General features: G+C 44.4%; 1 protein-coding gene and 1 long non-coding RNA gene across 3 annotated transcripts in view; one reads left to right on the top strand and one right to left on the bottom strand.

Moving 5' to 3' along the window:
• Window positions 1-25,368, top strand: part of F13A1 (coagulation factor XIII A chain) — a 157,395-nt gene that overhangs the window by 112,754 nt on the left and 19,273 nt on the right. For both annotated transcript variants that reach the window (XM_033216116.1, XM_033216117.1), the window contains exons 11-13: window positions 6,352-6,505; window positions 13,999-14,286; window positions 21,208-21,368. In XM_033216116.1, the coding sequence (XP_033072007.1) occupies window positions 6,352-6,505; window positions 13,999-14,286; window positions 21,208-21,368 (603 nt within the window). The remainder of the gene's footprint in view (window positions 1-6,351; window positions 6,506-13,998; window positions 14,287-21,207; window positions 21,369-25,368) is intronic.
• Window positions 1,443-15,710, bottom strand: LOC117086680. The gene is made up of 3 exons (XR_004438530.1): window positions 15,640-15,710; window positions 5,907-6,073; window positions 1,443-1,528 (listed from the first exon to the last, which is right to left on the bottom strand). It is a non-coding gene; the product is annotated as an uncharacterized LOC117086680 (long non-coding RNA).

The raw sequence follows: 25,368 nt of genomic DNA, 5'->3' as shown, positions 1-25,368 counted from the left end.
CTCGCTGCTGCAGTGGGTTCCTGTAGATCTGAAGACCCATCTGCCTCTTAGCTCCCCAGTTCATGGTGGCCTAGGGCTTTCAAAGAGGTGAGAGGAAAGGAGAGCTGTTCTAAGTGTCTGAAGTCATATTCCAAGATTCCATGTTCACTAAGCCCTCAGGGGTTCTTAGTGAATAACTCTCTCCTTCTTGCCAAAGATAACTCTCTTCTGTCCTAACTTCTGATTAATTCTGCTGACCTCTTTCACACCACTCCACCCCAAACTCACACACATACACATACACCTGTGCACACACACATGCATGCATGCACGCACCCATGTGCACCCACACGTACACATACTCCTGCCTGCCCTCCCTGGCACTGAGATGATTTTGACAGGAGCAATAACTGGCTCCCTGGGACCACGGCAACCATCTCATCACTCAAGAAGCTAAGCCCTCCTCTACTGTGGGTCAGCAGTTCTCTTATACAATAAGTGGAGATGTTTTCCTGTAGATTATTCATTCTCAATTCAAACTTGTTTATTTTGCTACTATCTTATCAGATGCAGCCCATTTTTTGGCATCTCCTACTTGGCTGTAAAATAATCCTGTCATTTATTCAAATAGCATATAAAACTTTGAAATTATTTTAGCTTTCCTTCTTAACCTCCCTTATACATCTTGCCAAAATTACCTTCCAAAAATTATCATAAATCCAGCCACTTCTACAATCTCTATCATTACCCTCTGAGCTCTGTACAGCACTAAGCTCCATGAAGTTACCTCCTAACTCATCTCCCTGATCCCCCGCTTGCTGCTTTTCTGTCTGTTCTCCACAGATCACCAGAATTATTCTTTAAATGTAAATAAAAACTTCACACTCCTGCCCCAACCCTTCTAGTGGAGTTCCGCCACCCTTACAATAAAATTGAACGTAAATTCTTACAAGATTCCATGGCTTCCCTTCCACTTCATCCCTTGTTTATTTCCCTCCAGCCATACTGAGCTTTTTGCTCTTTGGAAAGCATCCACACATCCTCTTGGTTCAGCACTTTTAGACATACTGTTCTTTTTGCTAGGAAGGCTCCCCTCACTATCTTTCACTCTATGGAGGAAGAATGCTTTGCATGCTTTGTTCCCTCTCTCACTCAAGTCTCTGCTCTGGTCACCTCTTCAAAGAGGCCTTCACTCACCCCACCCCACTCCACCTAAAATATCACCATCTGCCCTGTTGTTTTCATCCTCCTACCTTAGTGTGTATTCCATTTCTCCCTTCTAGCATATGAGCTCCATGAAGGTAGAAGCTGTTGTATCTTCATTGCTGAGAGCAGGATCTAGGGTCCAGCGCCAGGAAGGCCTCCTGGTCCAGGAGGGCATTCACTGCCTCCATGTGCCCTCTGGGAAGCAGCGTTTTCTCTGCAGAGCATGCAGATGACGTTATCTGCACTTGGGAACCAATGAACAAACCAAAGCAAACTCTGTCCAGGGTCCTGAAAGCAAGAGCATGTCTCCAGCCTCAGTGGTGAAGAGCATATCTTCTGCCACCTGTGGACAAATGTTCACATTCTATGGGCCCGGATGGACATTCGCAGAGAGCAGCCCCCAAGCCTCCTTCCCACTCCACCTGTGCTGAGAACCTATGGCCCTGACCAATGGTAGAGGCTACTATGTAGGAAGTGCCTGTACTTAAGGGGCAAGGGTTTGGTGTTGTGAAAAGAATACCCAATTTCATGTACCAATGCCCAGGTTTTGTGTGATGATAACTTCTTCAAGTGTAGGGGTAGAAAAAGGTGATCACTAATATTATATTACATTCAAAAGAAGGAAGAGAAATTAGCCTTAAACGTTGGGCTTTCACAAGTAGTACCAATCTATCCACCAGCCCTGCAAGGAAGGTAGACTCAGAGAGATTCAGTAACTCATCCAAAGTCACACAGCCTAAGTCCAATATTCCTTACCATACACTCTGAACTTAGCTACTGTTCTACCACGAGAGTCAGTTGATTTTGGGTGGGGCCAATCATTTGGTGCTTTTTAAAGCTCCTAGATGATTTTCTAGTACAGCCAGAATAGAGAAACATTCCACTACAGGCTGAAACCAAAAAGAAAGTTTGCTAATGTCACTTGGAAAGAATAATTTCCACGGCTTTAAAGTTCATATGGAACCAAAAAAGAGCCTGCATTGCCAAGACAATCCTAAGTCAAAAGGACAAAGCTGGAGGCGTCACGCTACCTGACTTCAAACTATACTACAAGGCTACAGTAACCAAAACAGCATGGTACTGGTACCACAACAGAGATATAGACCAATGGAACAGAACAGAGTCCTCAGAAATAATACCACACATCTACAGCCATCTGATCTTTGACAAACCTGAGAGAAACAAGAAATGGGGAAAGGATTCCCTATTTAATAAATGGTGCTGGGAAAATTGGCTAGCCATAAGTAGAAAGCTGAAACTGGATCCTTTCCTTACCCCTTATACGAAAATTAATTCAAGATGGATCAGAGACTTAAATGTTAGACCTAATACCATAAAAACCCTAGAAGAAAATCTAGGTAGTACCATTCAGGACATAGGCATGGGCAAGGACTTCATGTCTAAAACACCAAAAGCAACAGCAGCAAAAGCAAAAATTGACACACGGGATCTAATTAAACTAAAGAGCTTTTGCACAGCTAAAGAAACTACCATCAGAGTGAACAGACAACCTACAGAATGGGAGAAAATTTTTGCAACCTACTCATCTGACAAAGGGCTAATATCCAGAAGCTACAAAGAACTCAAACAAATATACAAGAAAAAAACAAACAACCCCATCAAAAAGTGGGGAAAGGATATGAACAGACATTTCTCAAAAGAAGACATCCATACAGCCAACAGACACATGAAAAAATGCTCATCATCACTTGCCATCAGAGAAATGCAAATCAAAACCACAATGAGATACCATCTCACACCAGTTAGAATGGCAATCATTAAGAAGTCAGGAAACAACAGGTGTTGGAGAGGATGTGGAGAAATAGGAACACTTTTACACTGTTGGTGGGATTGTAAACTAGTTCAACCATTATGGAAAACAGTATGGCGATTCCTCAAGGATCTAGAACTAGATGTACCATATGACCCAGCCATCCCACTACTGGGTATATACCCAAAGGATTATAAATTACTCTACTACAAAGACACATGCACACGTATGTTTATTGCGGCACTATTCACAATAGCAAAGACTTGGAATCAACCCAAATGTCCATCTGTGACAGACTGGATTAAGAAAATGTGGCACATATACACCATGGAATACTATGCAGCCATCAAAAAGGATGAGTTTGCGTCCTTTGTAGGGACATGGATGCAGCTGGAAACCATCATTCTTAGCAAACTATCACAAGAAGAGAAAACCAAACACCGCATGTTCTCACTCATAGGTGGGAACTGAACAATGAGATCACTTGGACTCGGGAAGGGGAACATCACACACTGGGGCCTATCATGGGGAGGGGGGAGGAGGGAGGGATTGCTTTGGGGAGTTATACATGATATAAACATCATGCACATGTACCCTAGAACTTAAAGTATAATAAAAAAAAAAAAAAAGAAACTGAAAAAAAAAAAAAAAGAATAATTTCCCTCCACATACCACCCCAACATACATATACAGAAGCCACCTCATATGGGTGTTTCCCCTCTCCTCTCTCAACAAAGGACAGTGCTGTTGATCTGTCCTGAGATTTTAGCCTACATAAATTTCTGAAACCATATTCAAGGTGGTGGGGCGGGGGGGCAGAGGGAACTAGCCACTTTCATATTTAGCTTGTCTCCCTGGAAAACCATAAGCTGTTACAAGGATTAAGATGATATTTATCATTATTGTTGCTACAATTTGAAAGTGGAAGAGGTCACTGTTTGTACTGACATGGCTTCCTCCAGAGGGAATGCCAGAATTCTCAGGCAGTTCATTTAGTTTCCAAAACGATTAGTATTCCACAGGTATCTGCTGTGCCCTCTCCTGTCCTGATTCCTGACTTCACGTTTCAGCCTTTCACAACATGTGGCTAGCACCACCAAGTTCTGGCTGCTCTGCTGAGGAGCAGGGCCACCATTTATCAGCCTCAGAAATCTGAGCTGCAAGCGTGGAACCATCTCACCACTCAAGCTGGTGCTCATGCTCCCGCAGGGTGGTATAGGAGAGGCAGTGTGCTGTGAAGGCCAAGGGCTGGGCTATGGGCTGGCCCAGGGCTTGTGCTTCTTCTCCACCAGCTCCCAGCCATGAAACCACAAACACTCTGCCTCCTCTTCTGAGTCTTGGTGCCCTCATCCATAATACGTTTACAATACATACCTCACAGGCTTGTTGTTGTGAGGTTCAAACTAAATCCTTTATAAAATGTCCCTGAAACATTGTAGGCATGCAATAAATGTTGGCTATCTCCTCTTTAGTAGAAATCCAATTTCATGTGCACTCAGAACATTCTGTGAGAAAGTAAAATTGCTCTCTTTAACCTCAACTTTAAAACCTAGGGATGTATTTTCAAGTTTCTCCATTACCTAATGATGACTGTTATATTTTTTACTCAATTTTGAAATGTATAAGTCATGTTCACATAGATCTTATCTCACTCTGACCTAAAATGCTCCCATAAAATTGACAGAACAAGTTTAATCATTTTTATTTTATAGAATCAGGAACTGAAGTTCATAGAGATTAACATGCACTTTCTACAAGGACACGCCCACTATGGGAACCCAGGTTTCTTGCAGCAAATCTAGTGTTCCTCTCAAAGGCCATCTAGGTTTCACTTTGGCTGTTGCTATCTAGCCAACCCCTGACCCAACTGCCCCATGTCCAAAGTATCTTGTACTTATTCTTTCATGGTACTTATTGTACTATATTGCAGGGCTTCTCAAGCCTGACTGTCCAACAGAATTGTGTGAGACCTTTTGTAAAATATAATGGCTTTAGGGCCTCACGTGATTTAGGTCCCACCTCCTTAATCAGACATCTATTTATTTTTTCAGAAGTTCTCCAGGTGACTCTGATGCACAGAATCATGCTTACTAGAGCATAAACTCTATAATGGCAGAGATCAAATCTATTTTGTTCATCATTAGGATTCTGAATCCTTGAACAATATAATAATATATTATGGTCAATAACATTTATTGAGCATTTACTCTATGCCAGACACTGTGATAAGTAATGTATGTGCGTTTGTTTCTGTTAATGTTGCCAATCATCCTATGAAGAAGGAGTTATTGTCACCCTATTTAAAGAGTGGGTAACTGAGGCTTGGAGAGGAGCTTGGGAAACATTTAGTAAATACATCAATGACTATTAGCAGTACAATTCACGCTTCCTGCCTGCTTCCATGTTAATAAATGGAATTCTCAAGAAAGTGATTGTAAAATATGTAATAAAAGACTCTGGTGGAGTCAGCTTTCAGGCACATTAGTCATTGTCTCTAGAAAGTAGAGTGGTAAATCAGGGCCTTGGGAGAGCTTGGGGGCAGCCAGCATGGCCCCAAGACACTATTTCCAAGTCCCACAAATAGCACATTTTAGTGGCTAGACCAATAGAAAATAGACTGAGTTCCTCCTAGATCATTTAATGTTATTGTTCAATTTAAATACTTTTGGCTTCAAGTAGCAGAACTGATGTGGCTGAAACAGATGGAGACTCATTTTTCTCATATAAGAAATCCTGAAATAGGTGGTCCTGATGCTGGCTTAGCCATTTAACAGCATCATTAAGTCCCCCAAATACCCAAAAGCCTCTCAGCTTTCTACTCTGCCACCTTCTCATTGTCAGCCATGTTTCTGTTCACTGACTCACGATGGCCACAGCAGCTTCAAGCATTCCTTCACTTCACCTGCAAACACCTGAAAGCAGAAAGGGAAGGGCAAACTCATGCATGTACCTCTCTCCTTTTTCAAAGGGGAAAAATGTCTCCCAGAAGTCACCTAGCAGACTTCCTCTTCCTCCTAGTAGTCGGTCACGTAGTCACAGTTAGCCCAAAAGCAGTCCAGGGAAGCAAGCGATGGGCATGGTGGCATGGCGTTGTCTTCTCTCCCATGAGAGGTAGGACTTATCAGGAAGACAGAGGAGAGAGAAAAATGGTTGCTTCTTAGGCAATGTATTGTCTCAGCCTCAAATAAATTTTATTTAAAGTACTGCTAAATAAACTAGATTCGCCTTTAGAATATATTCAAAATCTGTTTGGTCCTATGATACAAATCCAATGTTGTTGAAGAAAGGGGCGTGTCAGCTCCAGAGATCTCTAGACGACTGCATTATGGACAGTTAAAGACTTTAGCAACAACAGGCATGTGATGATGGCTAATGCTCTCCTCTCCTGTTTTCAGGTCAACAGCGACCTCATTTACATTACAGCTAAGAAAGATGGCACTCATGTGGTGGAAAATGTGGATGCCACCCACATTGGGAAATTAATTGTGACCAAACAAATTGGAGGAGATGGCATGATGGATATTACTGATACTTACAAATTCCAAGAAGGTAATTTACTACCACTGAATGAAGATTTATTTGCCCAAGTCCACTTAGTACCTATTCATTGTCACTCAGAGATGAGTTCCAGAGAGCGCACTGGCATTTGCAGCATTTGGTAGCAACAGCAGAAGTATAAACTTTCATGCATGAAAGACACATCACATATGTAATTTTTCATTGTAGTTTTCTTTGCTAGCTTGCTTTGGGCAGGATTCTCATTCACATGGCTTGTGAAATGATTTAAAGTCATATCTATTTTAACAGAATAGAGAATATGTTCTTGCTCATAAGAACCTTAATTTTAAATAATCCTATTAGAAAACACTGTGTAACTAACATAATTTTAGTTCAATAATAGAAATTAAAATAACAACTTCACATTTGTTTAGTACTTTACCAGTTACTTTCACTTACACTGTTCCATTACATTATCATGGAATACTACAAAGTAGATAATACAATATTAATAGGACAATCAATATAATCTCTCTAACTCAGGACAATTAGGCCGAACGCCAGTTTCAATTATAAAATAATGTCATGGTGGGTTTTTGTTGACTTTTATTGCATAGAATGTTTCAAATGGCACTACTGAGTTTAATTCTATCTCAATCAATGCTGAGTGTCCACTCTATGCCTGTAATTGGTTTGGTGCTGGAGATCCCAGCAGTGAGCAGGACCCAGTTCCTGTCCTGGTCTGAGTGATAGGATTATTGTGCAGAGGGGTCTTTGGAAACAAAAGGTAGGGACCTTTAGTCCAACTGTTTCAGAGAAAGAAAGACTTGAGAAGCGAAGTCGTGGACCTCAGTTAAAGAAAGCTAAACAGATCAAAGTTACGAGGCGTGAAGCAGTCCTGTATGTTTAGGGTCCTGCAGGCTCAGAATGCCCAGTGACTGGAGACAAAGCTGCCCGAGGCCAGCACTGGCCAGGAACCGGAGGACCGTGGGTGTCTTCATGGGGAACATGCAATATATTTTGCAAATGATTCACTGCCAGAGGTTCTTAGGAGTATTTACTTTAGTGAATGGTTAAAAATGACAAGTAGTTACATATACCTAAATATTCATTGGAATCCATGAAGTGTTAAGGAGTGCAGAATTTGTTTTAAATATTTTAGAGAGTCGTCCTGCTCTTATTTACAAAAGTAATTTGCACTATAAAGAAGAAGCTTGCTGAATTGAGAACACTTGGGCATAGTCTCAGAAAGTCAGAATTTTTGTTATCTGAACTAGTGAATTTTCACCGTATTTTTGAAATGCTTCATTTTCCTTTTCTGTGGGTTATTATCCATTGCATAACACAGATACAAAGCTGTTTTTTTTTTTTTGTCATTTGGATTTTTCCTTAAAGGAAAATTTAAAACAATATAAGTGTAAATAAAACAAAACAAACAAGAAATGCCCTCTTACTATAGTTATAAGCAAAAAAAGGTTTGGAAAAACAAAAAAGAAAGTTCATAGAAAAGTTAGCTGCAAACATCCACTCATTCATACATTCGTCCACACGACAGCTGGCTCTTACCACCTGCCATCTTCCAGCGCTGTGTAGAGCTGGACACATGCACAGCCCTGCCTTCCCATGCAGCTGGGGAGAAAAGCAGAAGGCAGCCCTCACTGTGCTGGGTGAGAATTGCTCTGGCACAGGGTGGACAGGTGCTGCCGGGTGCAGAGAAGGGCTCCCAGCCAAGAATTGGCAGTCAGGGAAGGCCTCATGGAGGAAGTTAGTGATGGGCTCACTAAGCCCAAAGGACACACAAGAATTGGCAGATGAAGCTGGGGAAAGAGGTCCCCAGGAAAAGGCAGTAAGGCAGGGATTGGAGTGAGAACTGTCCTATTTGGAGTAAGTCCTGACCCGATAGACTAGTGAACAAAAGTTGCATCTACAGGCAGCCAGGGGCAGCAGGAAGCGAGCTGTCCACATGATGGATGTCTCGTGGAAACCATGGAGCTGAGCACAGCTGCCATTAGCTGTCAGCATGGAGGTGACAGTGAAGGCCAACTCAGGAATGGGACAGAATCAGATGCCATGAGAGGAAAGACCAAAACCCAGTCCACGAAACAGGAGTCAGGGGCTTGGCTGGGGGTGGATACCAAATTAAAACAAAATGTGTCCACACTGCATGAGGAAGACATCTGAGGTCCAGGCCTCTGGAGTTGAGCAAGAAGGCAAGGCTGAGGGAGAGGGACAGTGTGGAGGTCTGGTCCAACTGGAAGAATCCCTAAATCCACACAGATGGTTGTAAGAGACCACCCATCCTGCTTCTGGGCTGGAGTTTGACCCCAAGTGGACAGTTCCTTCATCAAGGGTGGCATATACATTTCAAACTGGAACTTCGGAAATGACCAAGTAGAGTGTTGTTTTGAGAAGAATACCAAGACTGCATCTGAGTATGGTGGGATAGAGGGATTGATAGCCGCCACTGGCCACTGGCACGTAGTGAGGACTCGTCATATCCGTGGCCCGGTGATTCCCACCCTGATTCTCACCATCTGATTCTCACCCTGATTCTCACCATTGAATGTCTTATAATTTCTCTGATCCATAAATGCTGAGTGTAGACACCAAAATATGGAAATGAGTAGAATCACAGGAAACAAAGGTATTACTAGATTTAGGAATTAACTATTTTAATGAATTAAATCATAGAAAGATCATTTTCACTTCAACTTACTAAAGCTTATTATTAATTTTATAACTTTTTTCGAGATATACAATTAAGAAATGATAAGACTTTGAAAACCAGAATTCTGAAGACTTCTCCAGTGGCAATATATCTTCTTTGATAACAATGTGTTGATCCCATTCCCTCTTTACTCCCAGGGTCACTGGTATTTCCACCTCTCCTTCTCTATTGTCTCCTTCCAATCAGCATTTAAGCAGGCTCAAATGTCTGCTGTGTTTTAAACAAAATTACAAAAATCTTTTTCACCACTGTCTCTTCCTCCTCGCCTCCTTGCCGTCCTGGAGCACTGCCTGGACTTGCATCCTGCTGTGTTCCTTCTCCACTCCTTCCGCGCACACTCTGTCCTGATTTCTGTTACCAGCACGTCCTTGAAGTTGATCTCAAGGTTGCCAAGACCACCCAATTGTCAGACTTCAGCTTACTTGACCTTCCTACACTTCCTGGTGCTGTTGTTCACTCCCTTTCCTTACAATTTTGTCTTCTCTTTGTTTCTACAATGTTACTTTCTCCTGGTTCCACTCCCTCCTACCTGACCCTCTTTTCCCATCTCTTTTTGACTATAAGCTTTCCCCTTTCTTCAGCCCCTTCCAATGCCACTTCATTCTAGGCTTCTATCCTTGAACTCCATTCCCACCCACCTGAAGTTCTTCCCACATAGCTGGTGTTAATGTTCACGTATATACTGATCACCCCATGTCTGTGTCTCCACCCAGACTTTACCTAAATGTCCCACAGAAACCTGACTTGGAACTTCCCAAATGACACCTCTCACTCCCTCCCTCACCTCAGATCTGTTTCTCCCACTGCCCCTACTCTGGTGAAGAGAACCACCATCCACTCAAATTGAGCTACTTAAGAATGAGTCAAGCAACAAATCCTTGAAATGTCCCCTCTGAAATCGTTCTCAAATGCATCCCCTCCCCTCCAGCATCGTAGCCTGAAAATTAAACATTAGCTGGTGTGTACAACTCTTAATATAGTGCCTGACACATAATAAGTGTCCAATAAAAGTTTCCCCTATTACTAGTAATTCTATTATTCCTGCCATACTACTCCTATTCATTTGGCCTATGATTAGTTTTCTCCTGGAAAAATACTTGCTCTAGCTTCCCAATTCCACCTTACTTCCTCAGGCCCTCCTTTCCTCAGTCTAGCCCTTGCCTTGCTGCCAAAGTAATATCTGAAATATAAACCTGGGCCTCTGCAGCTGGAAACCATTCTCAGCAAACTATCGCAAGAACAGAAAAACAAACACCGCAACACCGCATGTTCTCACTCATAGGTGGGACATAGGTGGGAACTGAACAATGAGATCACTTGGACACAGGAAGGGGAACATCACACACCCAGCGGTTGTGGGGTGGGGGGACGGGGCAGAGATAGCCTCAGGAGAAATACCTAATGTAGATGATGAGTTAATGGGTGCAGCAAACCAACATGGCACATGTATACATAGGTAGCAAACCTGCACATGTACTCTAGAACTTAAAGTATAATGAAAAATTTTTTAAAACCTCTATAAATGCATAAAAACAAAACAAAACAAACAAACAAAAAAACCTGAGCCTCTTCCAGCACTGCTTAAAACCCCCACCCCCTCTCTCCCTGTGGCCTCCAGGGCATCCAGTCCTAACTCACAAAGCCTCTTGCTAAGTGGCTTTTTGGCACCTGGTGACTGCACCTCCTGAGCATGCCCCCACAGGTATTATATGCAGAGGCCAGGGACCTGCTAGCAGTTCCTCCAACAAGCCAAGCCCCCCCTGCCTCCTAGGCCTTGCCAGGGCTCCAAGAACTCTGAGAAGCCTCCCACGCCCCTTCCTGTCCCCATGCACTGCAGGCCAACCTTCATCCCAGCATCTGTGGTGAACACACCTGTGCTGGGATTGCTCTTCACTTGTTCCTTCTGCACCGGTAAGGGAAAGACTGTGTCTCTCCTCTGTGCCTAGTGCCTAGCACGGTGTTGGGAACATTATGGAGTTTCCAACAGCGTGAGATGATTTGAATGAATGGTTACTGGGGAGGCACTTTCACAGCTGGGCTTAGTTGAACATAAAATGTCCTAAACTGGACCATTATGAAGAGGAAAAATTTGTCTCTGGCTGAAAGCAAAGTGCTTCTCCAAACCTCAATCCTTCAGATCCTCTGTGCCAGGCTGGGTTTCAGGGCCTGGGGATGCAGACGTGGACAAGCCATATCATGTCTCTGTTCTCATGGAGCTTGCATTCCAGCAGGGAAGATAACGTCACATAGTAACTAGTACTGTGACAAGGAAGAGGAAATAAAGCCAGGTATGTGTTAGGGAGAGCCGAGAGGACTAGAATTTGGGGACACATTACACAAGGTAAGACGGGGAGGACAGGGGAGGTGACAGTGGAGCTAAAGCCAGAACAATGAGAAGAAGCTTCGTCCAATGTAAAAGCGCTCTTTTATTACATCCTAGTTAATGGAAAGATATTTTTGACTTTGCACCCAGAGGCTGTAGAAGAATCTCAGAAAATAAAATCTGGCTTTGGATAAATCTTTCATAGCACTAAAATGTTGCCTGTGGCCCTGAATTATGTAAGATGCCAGAGCACAGAGCATAACTGTAGAGAAACAGGAATTACTCTGCCAGGCTCTGGGAAAGCCTGCAGTTGTTTTCTCCACTCTGGGCCTGCGCTTCCTGGAACAGCCCCAGCCTGCCTCTGCCTGGCGGTCTCTGCTCACAGAGGCTGCTGCTTCCCCAGAAGGAAGCTCCAGGTTCCTCCACCCGTGGCAGGTCGTGAAGTTGCTAATAGCTGGCCTCAAGGCTTCTTCTCCCATTCCCCTCACCATGGCCAGCTCAGTTCCTCTCTGATATGTTCCTGCTGCTCGAATTTGCCTCCTGCATTTTGCCTCAATGCATATTTGGCCCCCATCCAAAGTGATCATCATTAATGCTCTCTTCTCATGGATCTATTGGCCAGATGATTTCTGCTAAAATATTTCACTGCACTTCCCTTGTCCTCACCCCTCCTTCCCTTTTTCTTATCTCCCTCTGAGTGCTCTAGCCGATGCTTGTCCTAGACTAACAGTTCCTGGCACATTCTTGCAGTCTTGACAATCAGGGAAATCGTTAATACACACACACACACACACACACACACACACAAATACACATTCACATTTGTATGCAATGCCTTCTGGCATTTTCTCTGTCTTTGCAGAGTAGCTTCCATGTATTATATATCTACTACCTCTAATTCACCTAATAAACCTAGGATGTAGACATGCTTATTTTACAAACAAGAAAAGTGATGGTAATAATAGTGTCTGTCTTGTAGAGTTGTTATGAGGATCAAATGACACAAGGCACAATAAGCACTTATCCCGGTGCTTGGCACACAGCTAGCCCTCAGTGAGGGTTGTGGTGATTCATTGACCTCTCAGTCACCATTGCATTTCATTATGAACTAGATAAAGTAGAAGAGAGTACCTTTAAACTAGCATAATTATAAAAGGTAGGATTCTTATTTTAAAGTGATTTTTTTCACTAGCCATTCTAAAGCCTAGTTTTTACAAGCCAAGGAATTTGCCATCATCTTCTCATCTCTATCCTTAGGGATGCACAAACACAAACCCAAAGGTATTTAGGATGGAAAAGAGGATAACGACCCATCCCTCACATCTGCATGAGCCCTGTCCCCAAGGCAAAGCCTTTTGTCCAAGGCTCTGTAAGGACCATCCTCCCAGCTTCTCAGTGTCTGAGGCACAAGCTCCCTCTGCGGCCTGACTTGTATCTGTATTTTTTGCCTCCTCACTTAGACAAAGCTATGTTTTTCTTCTTCCAGAGCTTACTATCCTCCTCTTCCTCCCTTCATGTCCATCACAACCACTTTGGAAACCCTGCGCAAAACATTTTTGTAAAAGCAGCACATACACCTCAAACTGCATTAGAACTTAGGTGCACCACCATATGTCAATAGATGTCCCTCGAAAAACTGACCTCAGTGTCAGGTGAGTTTGGGAAACCTTGTGTAAAGAAAAGCAAAGAGGTGTCCTTGCTGCTGGCCTTCACTTAGAACCTCTAATCTGCTAATGAAGGTGGAGAACAGCTCCAGGAGGTGCTGGACAACTAGTGCCCCTCCAAGGGATCTGACCAAAGCACCTTGGGCAGGGTCGCCTTTTTAATGTCTTGCCAGAGCCCAGCATCCTTGGGGACTGGGGGATGCAAGTTTTGGTAAACAGTGATTTCTGCCTTCTGCCACAGCATGGGCGTTGGGGGCAATGGCAACTGAGTAAGATAGGGAAGAACAGGGCAGGAGCCCTCAAGGGTCAGCTCAGCAAAGAGCAAGTGGGACAGGCCCAAGTGGAAGGAGAGATGAGGAAGACAGGTCTTATTGGGAGAGGAGATTCACAAATCCGAGGGAAAAGTTACATTGCAGGAGGTGGAATGGCAAGAGGCAATTATTCCCAATTGTTAGAGGTCCCCAAATTCTAGCCACATGGCTGGGACTAAGGAAGGCAAGCAAACTGACACCACAGTTTAAGAAGAGATACACATTGCCAATTTTACCTCCCACCCCCTGAAATAGTGGCCCCAGAGAAACCCCTTTCTGGATAGATCCCAACACTGTCACCTCCTAACTCGCAGTCTAGGCTGGTCACTGACTCTCTGGGAATCTGACATTGCAGAATTTATAACATAGGAATAATAATGGCACCTGCCTCCCGGGGAGGTCTGAAGCTGGTTTTATAGAAGCATCCCAACAAGTGCAGCACACAGTGCATCCATTAATGTGACTTTCTCTGTGGTGGATTGTATTTTTCCCTGTCATTATCTCTGGATTTTCCCCAGGTCAAGAAGAAGAGAGATTGGCCCTAGAAACTGCCCTGATGTACGGAGCTAAAAAGCCCCTCAACACAGAGGGTGTCATGAAATCGAGGTCCAAAGTTGACATGGACTTTGAAGTGGAAAATGCCGTGCTGGGAAAAGACCTCAGGCTCACCATCACCTTCCGGAACAACAGCCACAACCATTACACCATCACAGCTTATCTCTCAGCCAACATCACCTTCTACACCGGGGTCTCAAAGGCAGAATTCAAGAAGGAGACGTTCGACGTGACGCTGGAGCCCTTGTCCTGTAAGCTAACAATGGTGTGGTTCTCTTTGAGACTTGCTGTCTGGCCCCTGTCTTGCTAGGTGTTAATGCCCATTATAGCTTCATATCAAAGTTAAAGTTCCCCCAATATCTCAGAAGTGTGAGCCTCACAGGGAGAACTCACTTATTCTGCAAAAACCTCCACTTTTTTTTTTTTTTTTTTTTTTTTTTTTTTTTGAGATGGAATCTCGCTCTGACACCCAGGCTGGAGTGCAATGGTGTGGTCTCGGCTCACTGCAACCTTCACCTCCTGGGTTCAAGTAATTCTCCTGTCTCAGCCTCCCAAGTAACTGGGATTACAGGCACCTGCCACTATGCCCGGCAATTTTTTGTATTTTTGGTAGAGACGGGGTTTCACTATGTTGGCCAGGCTGATCTCAAACTCCTGACCTCAGGTGATCCGCCCACCTTGGCCTGCCAAAGTGCTGGGATTACAGGCGTCAGCCACCACACTCGACCCAAAAGCCTCCACTTTCATCTTCACATCTCATGCACAGAAGTGAGCACTAAAATTTTCAAAGCCTAGAGTCCCTGAGTCGTGAGAATTAAATGTAACTTCTTGCTATTCAAAGTGTGGTGCATGAGCCAGCTGCATCAGCATCTGGCTTTTTTTTTTTAAATCCTGAATCTCATGTCCCACCCCACACCTTCTGAATCAAAAACCATGTTTTGACAAGATCCCAAGGGGACTGGAGTGTACAGGAGAGTTTGCAGAGCAAGGATCTAAATGATCCATCTCAGAAACAGGCCCTCTGCTGATGCCTCTCTCCCAAGTTAGTGAAGTCTTTTGGGGGCCGTCCAGAATGAATGGTGTGCTTTGCTTTCCCATTCAAAAGGCAGGAAGATCTACACGCTGCACACAGGCCGCTTCTTAAAAATGCTGTCGCCTGTAATCCCAGCACTTTGGGAGGCCAAGGTTGGCAGATCATCTGAGGTCAGGAGTTCGAGACCAGCCTGGCCAACATGGTGAAACCCCATCTCTGCTAAAACAAAAATTAGCCAGGCACGGTGGCAGGCACCTGTAGTCTCAGCTACTTGGGAGACTGAGGCAGGAGAATTGCTTGAACCCGGGAGGCCAAGGTTGCAGTGAGCCAAGATCGTGCCACTGCACTCCAGCCTGGGTGACAGACCAAGACTCTGTATCAAAAAGAAAAAAGAAAAGGAGGCTAGAGACAAATAAATGTCATCTAGGAGGGGCCTATGAAGGGGTTTTCTGCCTCTGCCATCTCTTGTGGGGCCTCTTTCTCGTCCTTGCATACACATCCTTCCAAGCATTTTCTTCACTATAAAAACAGAATATTTTAAGAAGATCAGGGTCCACATGCTGCAGCTTACCTTGGGGATTACAATCTCAAAAAAATCATATTTCCTAGGAAGTTCATATTTGGTGGACACAATAGTTGACCACACGATGGACAACACGAGTCAATTGGAAGAAACTGGTCTCCAGGCAGAGCATGAGTTAGAGCAGGTTGCAAAGGACCTCGACACTTTGGGGCACCAAGTTCTGTTGGCCTGATGTGTGGCACTGAAAAGAAAAGTGTACAAATAACAATTTTGACAAAGCAAAAGCAAGCAAAACTAATACACTCCCCTGGGATGGCCAAGCCACAAGTCTCAATTGCTCTCAAGCTCTCTGGATTTTGTGGCTGTCACAGATCATGGTACCCTTGCTGAGGTTTCAGAAAATATTCCCAGAAAAATGAGAAACTGTTTTTAAAAATCCTGATTCCAAGGAACTTACTCAAATTTGAAGGAAGCAAATCTCCCTAGCTTCAGTAATAGAACTAACAATTAAGAAATCACTATAGTGGGGCCAGGCGCGGTGGCTCACGCCTGTAATCCCAGCACTTTGGGAGGCTGAGGCGGGGGGATCACCTGAGGTCAGGAGCTCCAGACCAGCCTGGCCAGCGTGGTGAAACCTCATCTCTACTAAAAATACAAAAAATTATCCAAGCGTTGTGGCAGGTGCCTGTAATCCCAGCTACTTGGGAGGCTAAGACAGGAGAATCATCTGAACTCAGGAGGTAGAGGTTGCAGTGAACCAAGATCGTGCCACTGCACTCCAGCCTGGGGGACAGAGCGAGACTTCATCTCAAAAAAAAAAAAAAAAAAGTCACTATAGTGTGTTTTTTTTTTTTTTTTTTGAAACTGAAAGATTTGGCACTTTTCTTATTCCTAGGGTAGTAAAGGTAATTTTCATGGAAAAGAATAGTCAGTGTAAAGGACTGAAGAGGACAACAGTCATGGGGATTGTTTAAAACAGGCAGCCACATTTGATTTCAGAGAGTTTTGCAAATAGAGAATTCTGGATGTAAGCGATGACTGTGTAACCTACCAGCTGTGTTTCCTGACCAAGTTACTTAAGCACTCTGAGCTCTCTCCCCTCATCTGCAAAGGGGAACAATAGCATGCACACCACAGAGCTCTTGATTCATTCCCCAAACCTTTATTTAGTGCTTGCAAGTCCGGTTTCTGTTTTATGCTGGAGACACAGCAATGCCTATTCTTACTGAATTTGTGATCTCATGGGGAACCAAACAAACAAGTGAATCTATAGTATAGTTATATGGGTAATAGAAATATAAAGCAGGTTAAGGAAAACAGGGAGTACTTGTGGAGGTGTTCAGAAAAAAAAAAACCTCTCTAATAGGGTGACATATAACAGAGACCTGACTGAAGGTCAGAAGAAGAAACCATATGTGCAAAGGCCCTGGGGCCAGAGCATGTCTGATGTGTTCAATGAGCAGGAAGGAGCCAGAATCAGGAACAAAGGTGGCAAGGAGGCAGTGCTGGATGCAGACCATATAAAGAATTGTAGGCCTTTATAAGGTCTTTGGTTTTTATTTTCAGTGAGTTGAGGGCCTTTAGAGAGTTTTGAGCAGAAATGTGGCATAATCTAACTTAGGTTTTGAAAAGACCACTGGCTTCTGTGTTGAAAAGACCACTGGCTGCTGTGTTGAGAAGAGACTAAAGAGGAAGTAGGGCTGAAGGTTAGAGACTGGTAGGATGTTTCTGCAGTCACTCCACTGAGAGGTGCTGATACTAGTGATGGAAGCAGTGAGAACTAGTCCCATCCGGGCATGTGCTGAAGGTGGAGCCCGCCTGATTGGCTGATGGACTGGATATGTGGTGTTAGAGAAGGAGGGTGTGGAGGAAACCAGATGAGTGATAAATGTGAAACATTTGGCACATGGTAGACTCTCAGTAAATGGCAACTTCCAACATGTTTACATCTGGGGAAACTGAAGCTGGAAAGATGAGTCGATGTGTTCGAGCCCCTAAACAACAATGAGAGGAAAAGCAGATAATAGAGTAGACAAATAATAGCAGTGACAGTGAGCCAGTTCAGTGTAAACTTGGCCCCAAGTGAGCCAGTTCCCTTCCTTGTGCCCCCATTACCTGGAATCTAGCACAGATCCTTAGACAAAGAACCAAATGTCAGCCCTTTTCCCACCTCACAAGTGTCCTGTCTCGTAATCTCCTTCCCCTTCCCTCTCTAATCCAATTAAAGAACAAGCTTGTATGGGTGAGCAGAATGATATCCTTCTCTCAGTCACTGACCTAGGGACAGCTGACCAAACCTCCACCTGAGTCCATGGGAGCACATCTCCCACTCACTTGGCCAGCCCCAGCTTGTCCTGAATAACTTGAAGGGAACCGGGGACTCTTTGTTCCTTTGCCCTGCAGGCAGGTGGCATTAACTGTGAGCAATAAATTGTGTACTGAAATATAAATTAAACTGCAGTATATTGCAAAAAGCCACATAACTTCAGGCCTTGATCAAGCATTCTTAGATGCCTCTGTTGCAAAGAAAGTTTTCCAAGTAGAATGGGAGGCATACTTTCCAGATTGATGATTAAAGGGAATGCGTGTGCTAGAATCAGCTTGGGAGATCTGAATAACTTGAACCTCTCCGTACCTTCAAAGGTGCTATCATTTCCACTTGGCTATATTTAGTTTTCTTTGCTTTTTGGAAAAGAGATGAGGCAGCTCCAGTCTGTGTCTCCCTTGGCTTTCCCCAGACACCGTAAATGATATTGGCAGCATCCCAGCCCCACCGCTCATAGCGCAAAAACCTATTCCTCCTTCTCTTGCCACGTTTAATCAACTTTATCTAGAACAATTTCTTGTGCAGTGGCAAAACACAGCACTTACATAACATACTATTTCAGAAGCACTGTTCTCTTGGGCTCTGAAGCACAGCCTGGTTTCTTTAGTGCTATGATTTAGGGAGTTTTCTACCTCAGAGAAGAGAGGGTCCTGATACCGAGATTATAAAGATAGCAAGAGCCTCTGTAAAGAAGTCATATCCCACTAGCCAAAAGAAACCCAGTGGTCAAACACAGTCCTCTAGAAATAGCCAGAGGAAGTCATTTTATTATTGTTATTACTGGAGGCAGCTAGAGGCAAAATGCAGGTTCTTCGAGGCCTTCCACCTTGCCATTTCATCCATTCTATCTAGAGACACGACAAACTGGCTATTTATGCTCATCTGAGGCTGTAACCAATAGAAGGCCAGAACCTCACTTATCTAGACTATTAATCGCAAGGCGAGCCACGGAAGAAGCAGGGTCCAGGCTTAGGTCCAAAGACAGCAAGAAGAGCCAGTCATTCCAAAAGGCAGGACCTGGAGGCCAAGGTCAAGGCAAGGTCATAGCTTTAAAGAGCTAAATAGAACAGCTCTGCTCCAGAAATCAAGCCAACAAAGCTAGCTCTTTAGTGCTTGCCTAAAATAGACCACTACATTCTGATAATCCACCTGCTGTATGCAGGGTTGCTTGGTTTCAGCACCATTGACATTATGGGCTGGATACTTTGTTGTGGGACTATCCTGTGCATTGTAGATGTTTAGCAGCATTTTTGGCTGCTATCCACCAGATTCCAGTAGTAACTCACCCTCCACCCCAGTTGTAACAATCAAAAAGGTCTCCAGACATTGCCAAATGTCCCCTGGGGGTAACATTGCTCGCTATTGACAACTGCTCGTCTACAATGACCAATCTTTCTAGTTTTGCAGGGATTGATGGGGTTCCCAGGATGCAGGCCTTTCAATTTAAAATCCAGGTAGTCCTCAGTCCACCCTAACTCTGGCCCTAACTTGCCCCTTCTGCTGTTAGAACCTCCCGTCTCTCAGAGCATCTCACACTTGAATAGGCATTGTCTGGGGTCTTATTCAAATGCAGATCCTGACTTCAGTGGTGCAGTAAGCAGTCAGAGAACCTGCATTTGTAACAAGCTCCCAGGTGGAGGAACAGCAAAGACCTAGACTGGAAAGCCATCTCTTCCACTGGAACCCAGGCTGTCTGCAGGGCTGATTCTACAAGGATGCCCCTGGTTGTTGGAGGGGCCCTTCTCAACCCTGGCTGCACATCAGAGTCAGCTGCAGAGCTTTTAAAAATACAGGTGTCTGGGTCCTCCAAGGCTCTGATTTAATTGGCCTGGAATGAGATCCAGTTTGGTAGGTCTTTAAGGTCCCCAGGTGATTGTGATATAGAGCCAAGACTGAGGACTCTTCAATCTGAAGTCTTGGAAGCAGGCACAGCACTTACACATCTGGAAAGCGACTTCCAAATAGAAGTGCTGCCCAAGGCAGAGGCCTTCCCAGCCTCTTGGTCTTCAAGGTCCAGAGCCAGTTGCTGCAGATCCAGCACAGGTGTGAGAGTTCCTCTACAGATGATGGGCATGGCTCAATGTACCCACACCTTCGAGCCAGTGGGGAGTGAGGGGCCCTGCTCTCTGCTCTGGTGCATGTCCATCCACAGGCACTCCACGCTCCTGCAAACTGCTGTTCAGTACAGCAGACTAAAATGTATTACCCTCTGCACTGGAATTGTTGGCCATGAAGCTGTTTCCTTCAATAACTTCCACAGAAAGGAGAAGTCTTTGGCAAAAGCCAGAAATTGAGAATGAAAGCAGTGAAGACATTCAGTTCTGTGGAGGTTCATAGAGTCTGTTCCCTGTGGCTGGGGATGGAGGAATGAGCCACCCATTCACCTGCAGGGTCTGCCAGCTCTCGGCACATGCAGGCATCTGGCTCCGACCGGGTAGCAGCGAGTGCACACCTGGGTTCAGCCTACAGAGAAACTGCCCATTGCTCTCTAGAATCCTGGACAGTGGGAAATGGGAGTTAGAGAGAGAAAGTGAGCCAGAGCCACAAGATAGAACTCACCATCCTCAGCCCAGATGGTAATTGGAGGGGAGCCAAGACCACTCCCCATCCTCCAAATGTCATTCTCATTGGCTTGTCCCCAGGACCTAGAAATCTGACATCAGTGACTGGTTTCCACAGAGGTCTTCTAAATCACAAACAGAGGTTTGGAGGTAGTTGAATGCCTTTGGTAGACACTGGTTTCAACAGCCTCCTTCTCTTAAATAGAAAAATCATGATATCAGATTGGAGAGAAAATGTGGAGTGCTACAATGTTTATGTAGTTGACAATTTTGTCTGAGTGTGGCCCATGGCCTAGGTGAGACACTTCTTATTCGACAAGGGGATCACGTGTGGAATGGGGACCTTGGACTTCCGCACTCCACGTGTTCCATTTTGGGATGATCCCAGCCCAAATCAAAGCCACCGTTAAAACCCCTTGATCCTTCCTTGCCACAAAAATCACATCTTTTCCATGGCATTTCTTTTACAACAGCAAAAGAACTGTTTGGAAGGTTTGACACATTTTCTCCAGTAAGACTTCAGTGAATATTAAATTTCCAGCACATTCTTTACCTAAGAAGCAGGACAGCTTATCCCCAATTGACTCTTCGTTCCACTTGCCCCTTACCTTTGCTGTGTTCCTGGTGGCTTCCAGGCTAATGTGGGAAGGATGGGAAAACTTGGGAAAAAGTAAAGTAGACGCTGTCTCAAGTCTTGATGCCAGGCCCGTGTGTGTTTTCTCCTACCAGTCAAGAAAGAGGCGGTACTGATCCAAGCCGGCGAGTACATGGGTCAGCTGCTGGAACAAGCATCCTTGCACTTCTTTGTCACAGCTCGCATCAATGAGACCAGGGATGTTCTGGCTAAGCAGAAGTCCACCGTGCTGACCATCCCTGAGCTCATCATCAAGGTCAGTCTTAGCGTCTCATCCTGGAACAGAGAGAAAGGCACACAGACTTACTGTTCATGTGTGCATGTGTGTGCTTCTGTGTGTGTGTGTGTGTGTGTGTGTGTGAATGAATGTCCTGTTCAAAACAAAACAAAAAAAATACCAGTGCTAGGATCCTCGTGTTCTTTGAAAGAAGTAAACTGCCCTATATATAGACACATACATATAACACTTTTCTCTCCTCTCCAGATTTAAATATATAGATGTGGTTGCAGATATAAATATAACCTGTGGGTATAAACACACTTGTGGAGGAAGATAAAGATGTGTAATGGCTACAGATACTTAGAACTTTCATTGTCTCCAGAATAAAGTGGGTCAGGCATGCTATAAGAGGTAGATAAACTGCCTGCAACATTTTGGACAGTAATTTTGTTTATGGAGGTATAATTGTGGACAGTAGATTGCACAGATCAAAATATACAGCTTGATGATGATTTTGTGTGTGTGTGTGCCTTGCCACCATGAGCCAGATGAAGAAATGGAGGATTTCAAACACCCCCAGAAAGTTCCCTCATGCCTTTTCTAGCCAATAACCCCCTGGACCATCACCAAGATAATAACTTTTCTGACTTCTATCACCATAGGTTTTTTTTGCCTGCTTGATCAGTAGTTTTCATGGTGCCTCTCCAGTGATCACCACAAATCTCTGCCCAAGTGGCTCAAGAGACTTGGCAGAGGAAGGCCGAGAGTGCATGAGAGTGGGAGACAAATGTGGGAGCCCACGTGCTCCTACTTCTCAGACCCACTGCTGTAGTTTCTGGGGGTTCTGTGGTTAAATCCATAAGACACCTTCCTGCCCTTGAAGCAGGAACCCAGGCCTCTGGCAGGGACCCTGAGAAGTGACATCTCATGCAGCCCTTATCCAGGGCATAGAGCCCTTCCCTAGTCTCCAGAGAACAATCTTCTTGAAGTGATTAAGAGCAATTAGCACAGATCCTGCTAAACTACATTGCTCTAAGGTGGTAGATAAATCAAAGCTTTATAAAGTTGATCATATGTTAATGGTCCTAGAGGTGGGCAGGGTGAGGTAGTCCTTGCTTCTCATGAATCCTTTGCTGTGTATCACTTGGAAAGCTAATGGCTGCTGTGCAGCATTCAGAATGGCAGTGTTCCTTGGGTAACTACTGGGCTCCAGACACTGTTTTTAAAGCACTTTACATGGGTGCATTTTCAACCACCAACAACCCCACAAGGTAAAGAGTATTGGCATCCCTTTACAGATGAGAAAACTGAAGCACAGAGAGGTTTTATAGCTCCTCCAAGGCCATACAGCCAGCAAATGGTGGAGCAGGGCTTCCAACCCCAGCAGGTTGGCTGCAAAAGCAGGGCTGTGAACCCGCTCCTTCAACTATTCTTATGGCCTGGTTGTGTGATTGACACAGTGAGACACCCCAAGGCAAGCCCACCCAAGCTCACAGGCATGTAATGCCCATCAGGGAGCAGAACACCAGGCCATTCTTTTCTACAAAGGCCTACATTGTCATGTCTCTGGTTCCTTCGCCTCTGTCATGGCCCACAGGCCCACCATGGCATTGTCTGCACAGGAAGGTTAAAAAGAAAGAATGAAAATGAGGATGTGCAGGGTTGGCAGGCAAAGTCAGAAACAAATGCAAAATGGAGAGGTGGGAATTAGGGTTGCTGTGGAGATACCGTCATCCATGAGAATGTGAAGTTAATTGCTTATGGTGCAGGACGCCCTAACCCCAAAGCTGTTCTTCACAGCTGGCTCTTCCTACAGACATGTGGCAGCTGCTACTGCAGGCCTGTCCCAGCCGCTTGGTGGAAGCAGCTTTTGCTACCCCTGTGGGCCGTTGAGCAGGTTTCATTTATGAGCTCAACCCTGAGCCTTCCCCACCAGCAGCAAGGCCTGCATGTGTACCTAATTATGAAGTGACGGCCTGTCCCTGCAAAGGTCTCAGGAGAGAGCCTTCCCAAGCTGTGAAGTGCTCAAACCACAGCAGAAAATAGAATTTAATTGCACCACTGATAATAAACCGGATGTATGAAGGAAACTGATAACTTTCATCTTTTAGGCACTATTAATTTGAAGGATTATTTGTTAGTTATCTTCTGGGCTTACATAAAGAGCAGTTTAATTCCCAAGGAGCACAATCAGAATACCTTATCCCACAAGTTAGCAGACCTGGGCATGGAGAGAGTACTTTAAACGGAGAGTTATTTTGTTTTGTGTTTCCTTCCACAAAGGAATCAGAGATGCTGCTCCTGGAGGAAACTTATTTAGAAGTAGGGACATTTGATAGGGAAGAGAGCATGAGAGAGATGGAAATTCTGGCTTCTGTCCATGCCAAGTTTGTTCAAAAAGGTGGAATGGGGCATCATCCCATAAACTGTCCTTTAACCATTAGCCCTACTAACTCCAAGATAACCTAAATCCACATTGAGTAGAAGTGCTCCTGGGTAAAGCACTCACACCCTAAGGACCACCCAGGAGTCACGGAGCTGTGAGAGGGCTTGGGTGCAGAAGCTCTGGCCTGTGGACCGGGGGTCCCCTAGCCTCCTGGAGATGTGAAATGCAGAGTCACAGCAGGGGAGGGGAGGAGGAAGGGGAAGGGAGGGAGAGGAGAGAAGAACAGAGGGGAGAGGAGAGAACAGAAGAGAAGAGGAAGGGACAGGAAGGAAAAAGGAGGGAGAATGGAGAGGAGAAGAGAAAAAAAGGGGAGAGGAGAGTAATAAGAAAACTTCAAGTTGAAATATTCCAAAGGAGGCCTAGGGGGAGGAGTCAGATAAACTGCATAAAACAAAACTCGATTGTTGAATTATTTTTCCTCCTTCCTTCCTTCCTTCCTTCTTTCCTACCTTTCCTTCTTTCCTTTCTTTCTATTTTTATTTTAGGTTTGAGGGTACATATGAGGTTTGTTATGTAGATACACACGTGTTACAGGGGTTTGGTGTACATATTATTACATCACCCAGGCATTAAGCCCAGTGCCCAGTAGTTATCTTTTCTGTTCCTCTCCCTCCTCCCACCCTCCTCACTCAAGTAGACCCCAGTGTCTGTTGTTTCCTTCTGTGTGTTCATAAGTTCTCATCATTTAGCTCCCACTTGTCAGTGAGAACATGTGGTATTACGTTTTCTGTTCCTGCATTAGTTTGCTAAGAATTATAGCCTCCATGAGTTTTTTTGTTTTTCATATGCTTGTTGGCCATGTATATGCTCCTGTCCCTTGCCCACTTTTTAATGGGGTTGTTTTTTCCCTGTAAACATGTTCAAGTTCCTTATAGATGCTGGATATTGGCAACATCACCAATCATCAGAGAAATGCAAATCAAAGCCACCATGAGATACTATCTCATACCAGTCAGAATGGCTATAACTAAAAAGTCAAAAAATAACAGGTACTGGTGGGGTTGTGGAGAAAAAGGAACACTTATACATGGTTAGTGGGAGTGTAAACTAGTTCAATCCTTGTGGAAAACAGTGTGGCGATTCCTGAAAGAGCTAAATACAGAAATTCCATTTGACCCAGCAATCCCATTACTGGGTATATACCCAAAAGGAATATAAATCATTCTATCATAAAGATACATGCACATATATGTTTATTGCAGCACTATTCACAATATCACACACATGGAATCAACCTAAATGCCCATCAGTGGTAGACTGGACACAATGCAGCCACAGCTATAAGAAAGGATGAGGTCATGTCCTTTGCAGGAACACAAATGGAGCCAGAGGCCATTATCTTAGCAAACTAACACAGGAAGAGAAAACTGAATACTGCATGTTCTCGCTTATAAGTGGGAGCTAAAAGATGGGAACATATGGATATATAGAGGGAAGCAACACACACAGGTCCTGTTGGAGAATGGAGGGTGGGAGGAGGGAGAGGATCAGGAAAAATAACGAATGGGTACTAGGTTTAATATCTTTATGACAAAATCATCTGTACAACCCTCATGACACAAATTCGCCTATATAACAAACCTGCACATG

Source organism: Trachypithecus francoisi, unplaced genomic scaffold, assembly GCF_009764315.1.
Source record: "Trachypithecus francoisi isolate TF-2019V2 unplaced genomic scaffold, Tfra_2.0 Lachesis_group10, whole genome shotgun sequence".
NCBI lineage: Eukaryota > Metazoa > Chordata > Mammalia > Primates > Cercopithecidae > Trachypithecus > Trachypithecus francoisi.
Note: the sequence above shows the minus strand (reverse complement) of the source record. Positions and strands in the feature narration are given on the sequence as shown.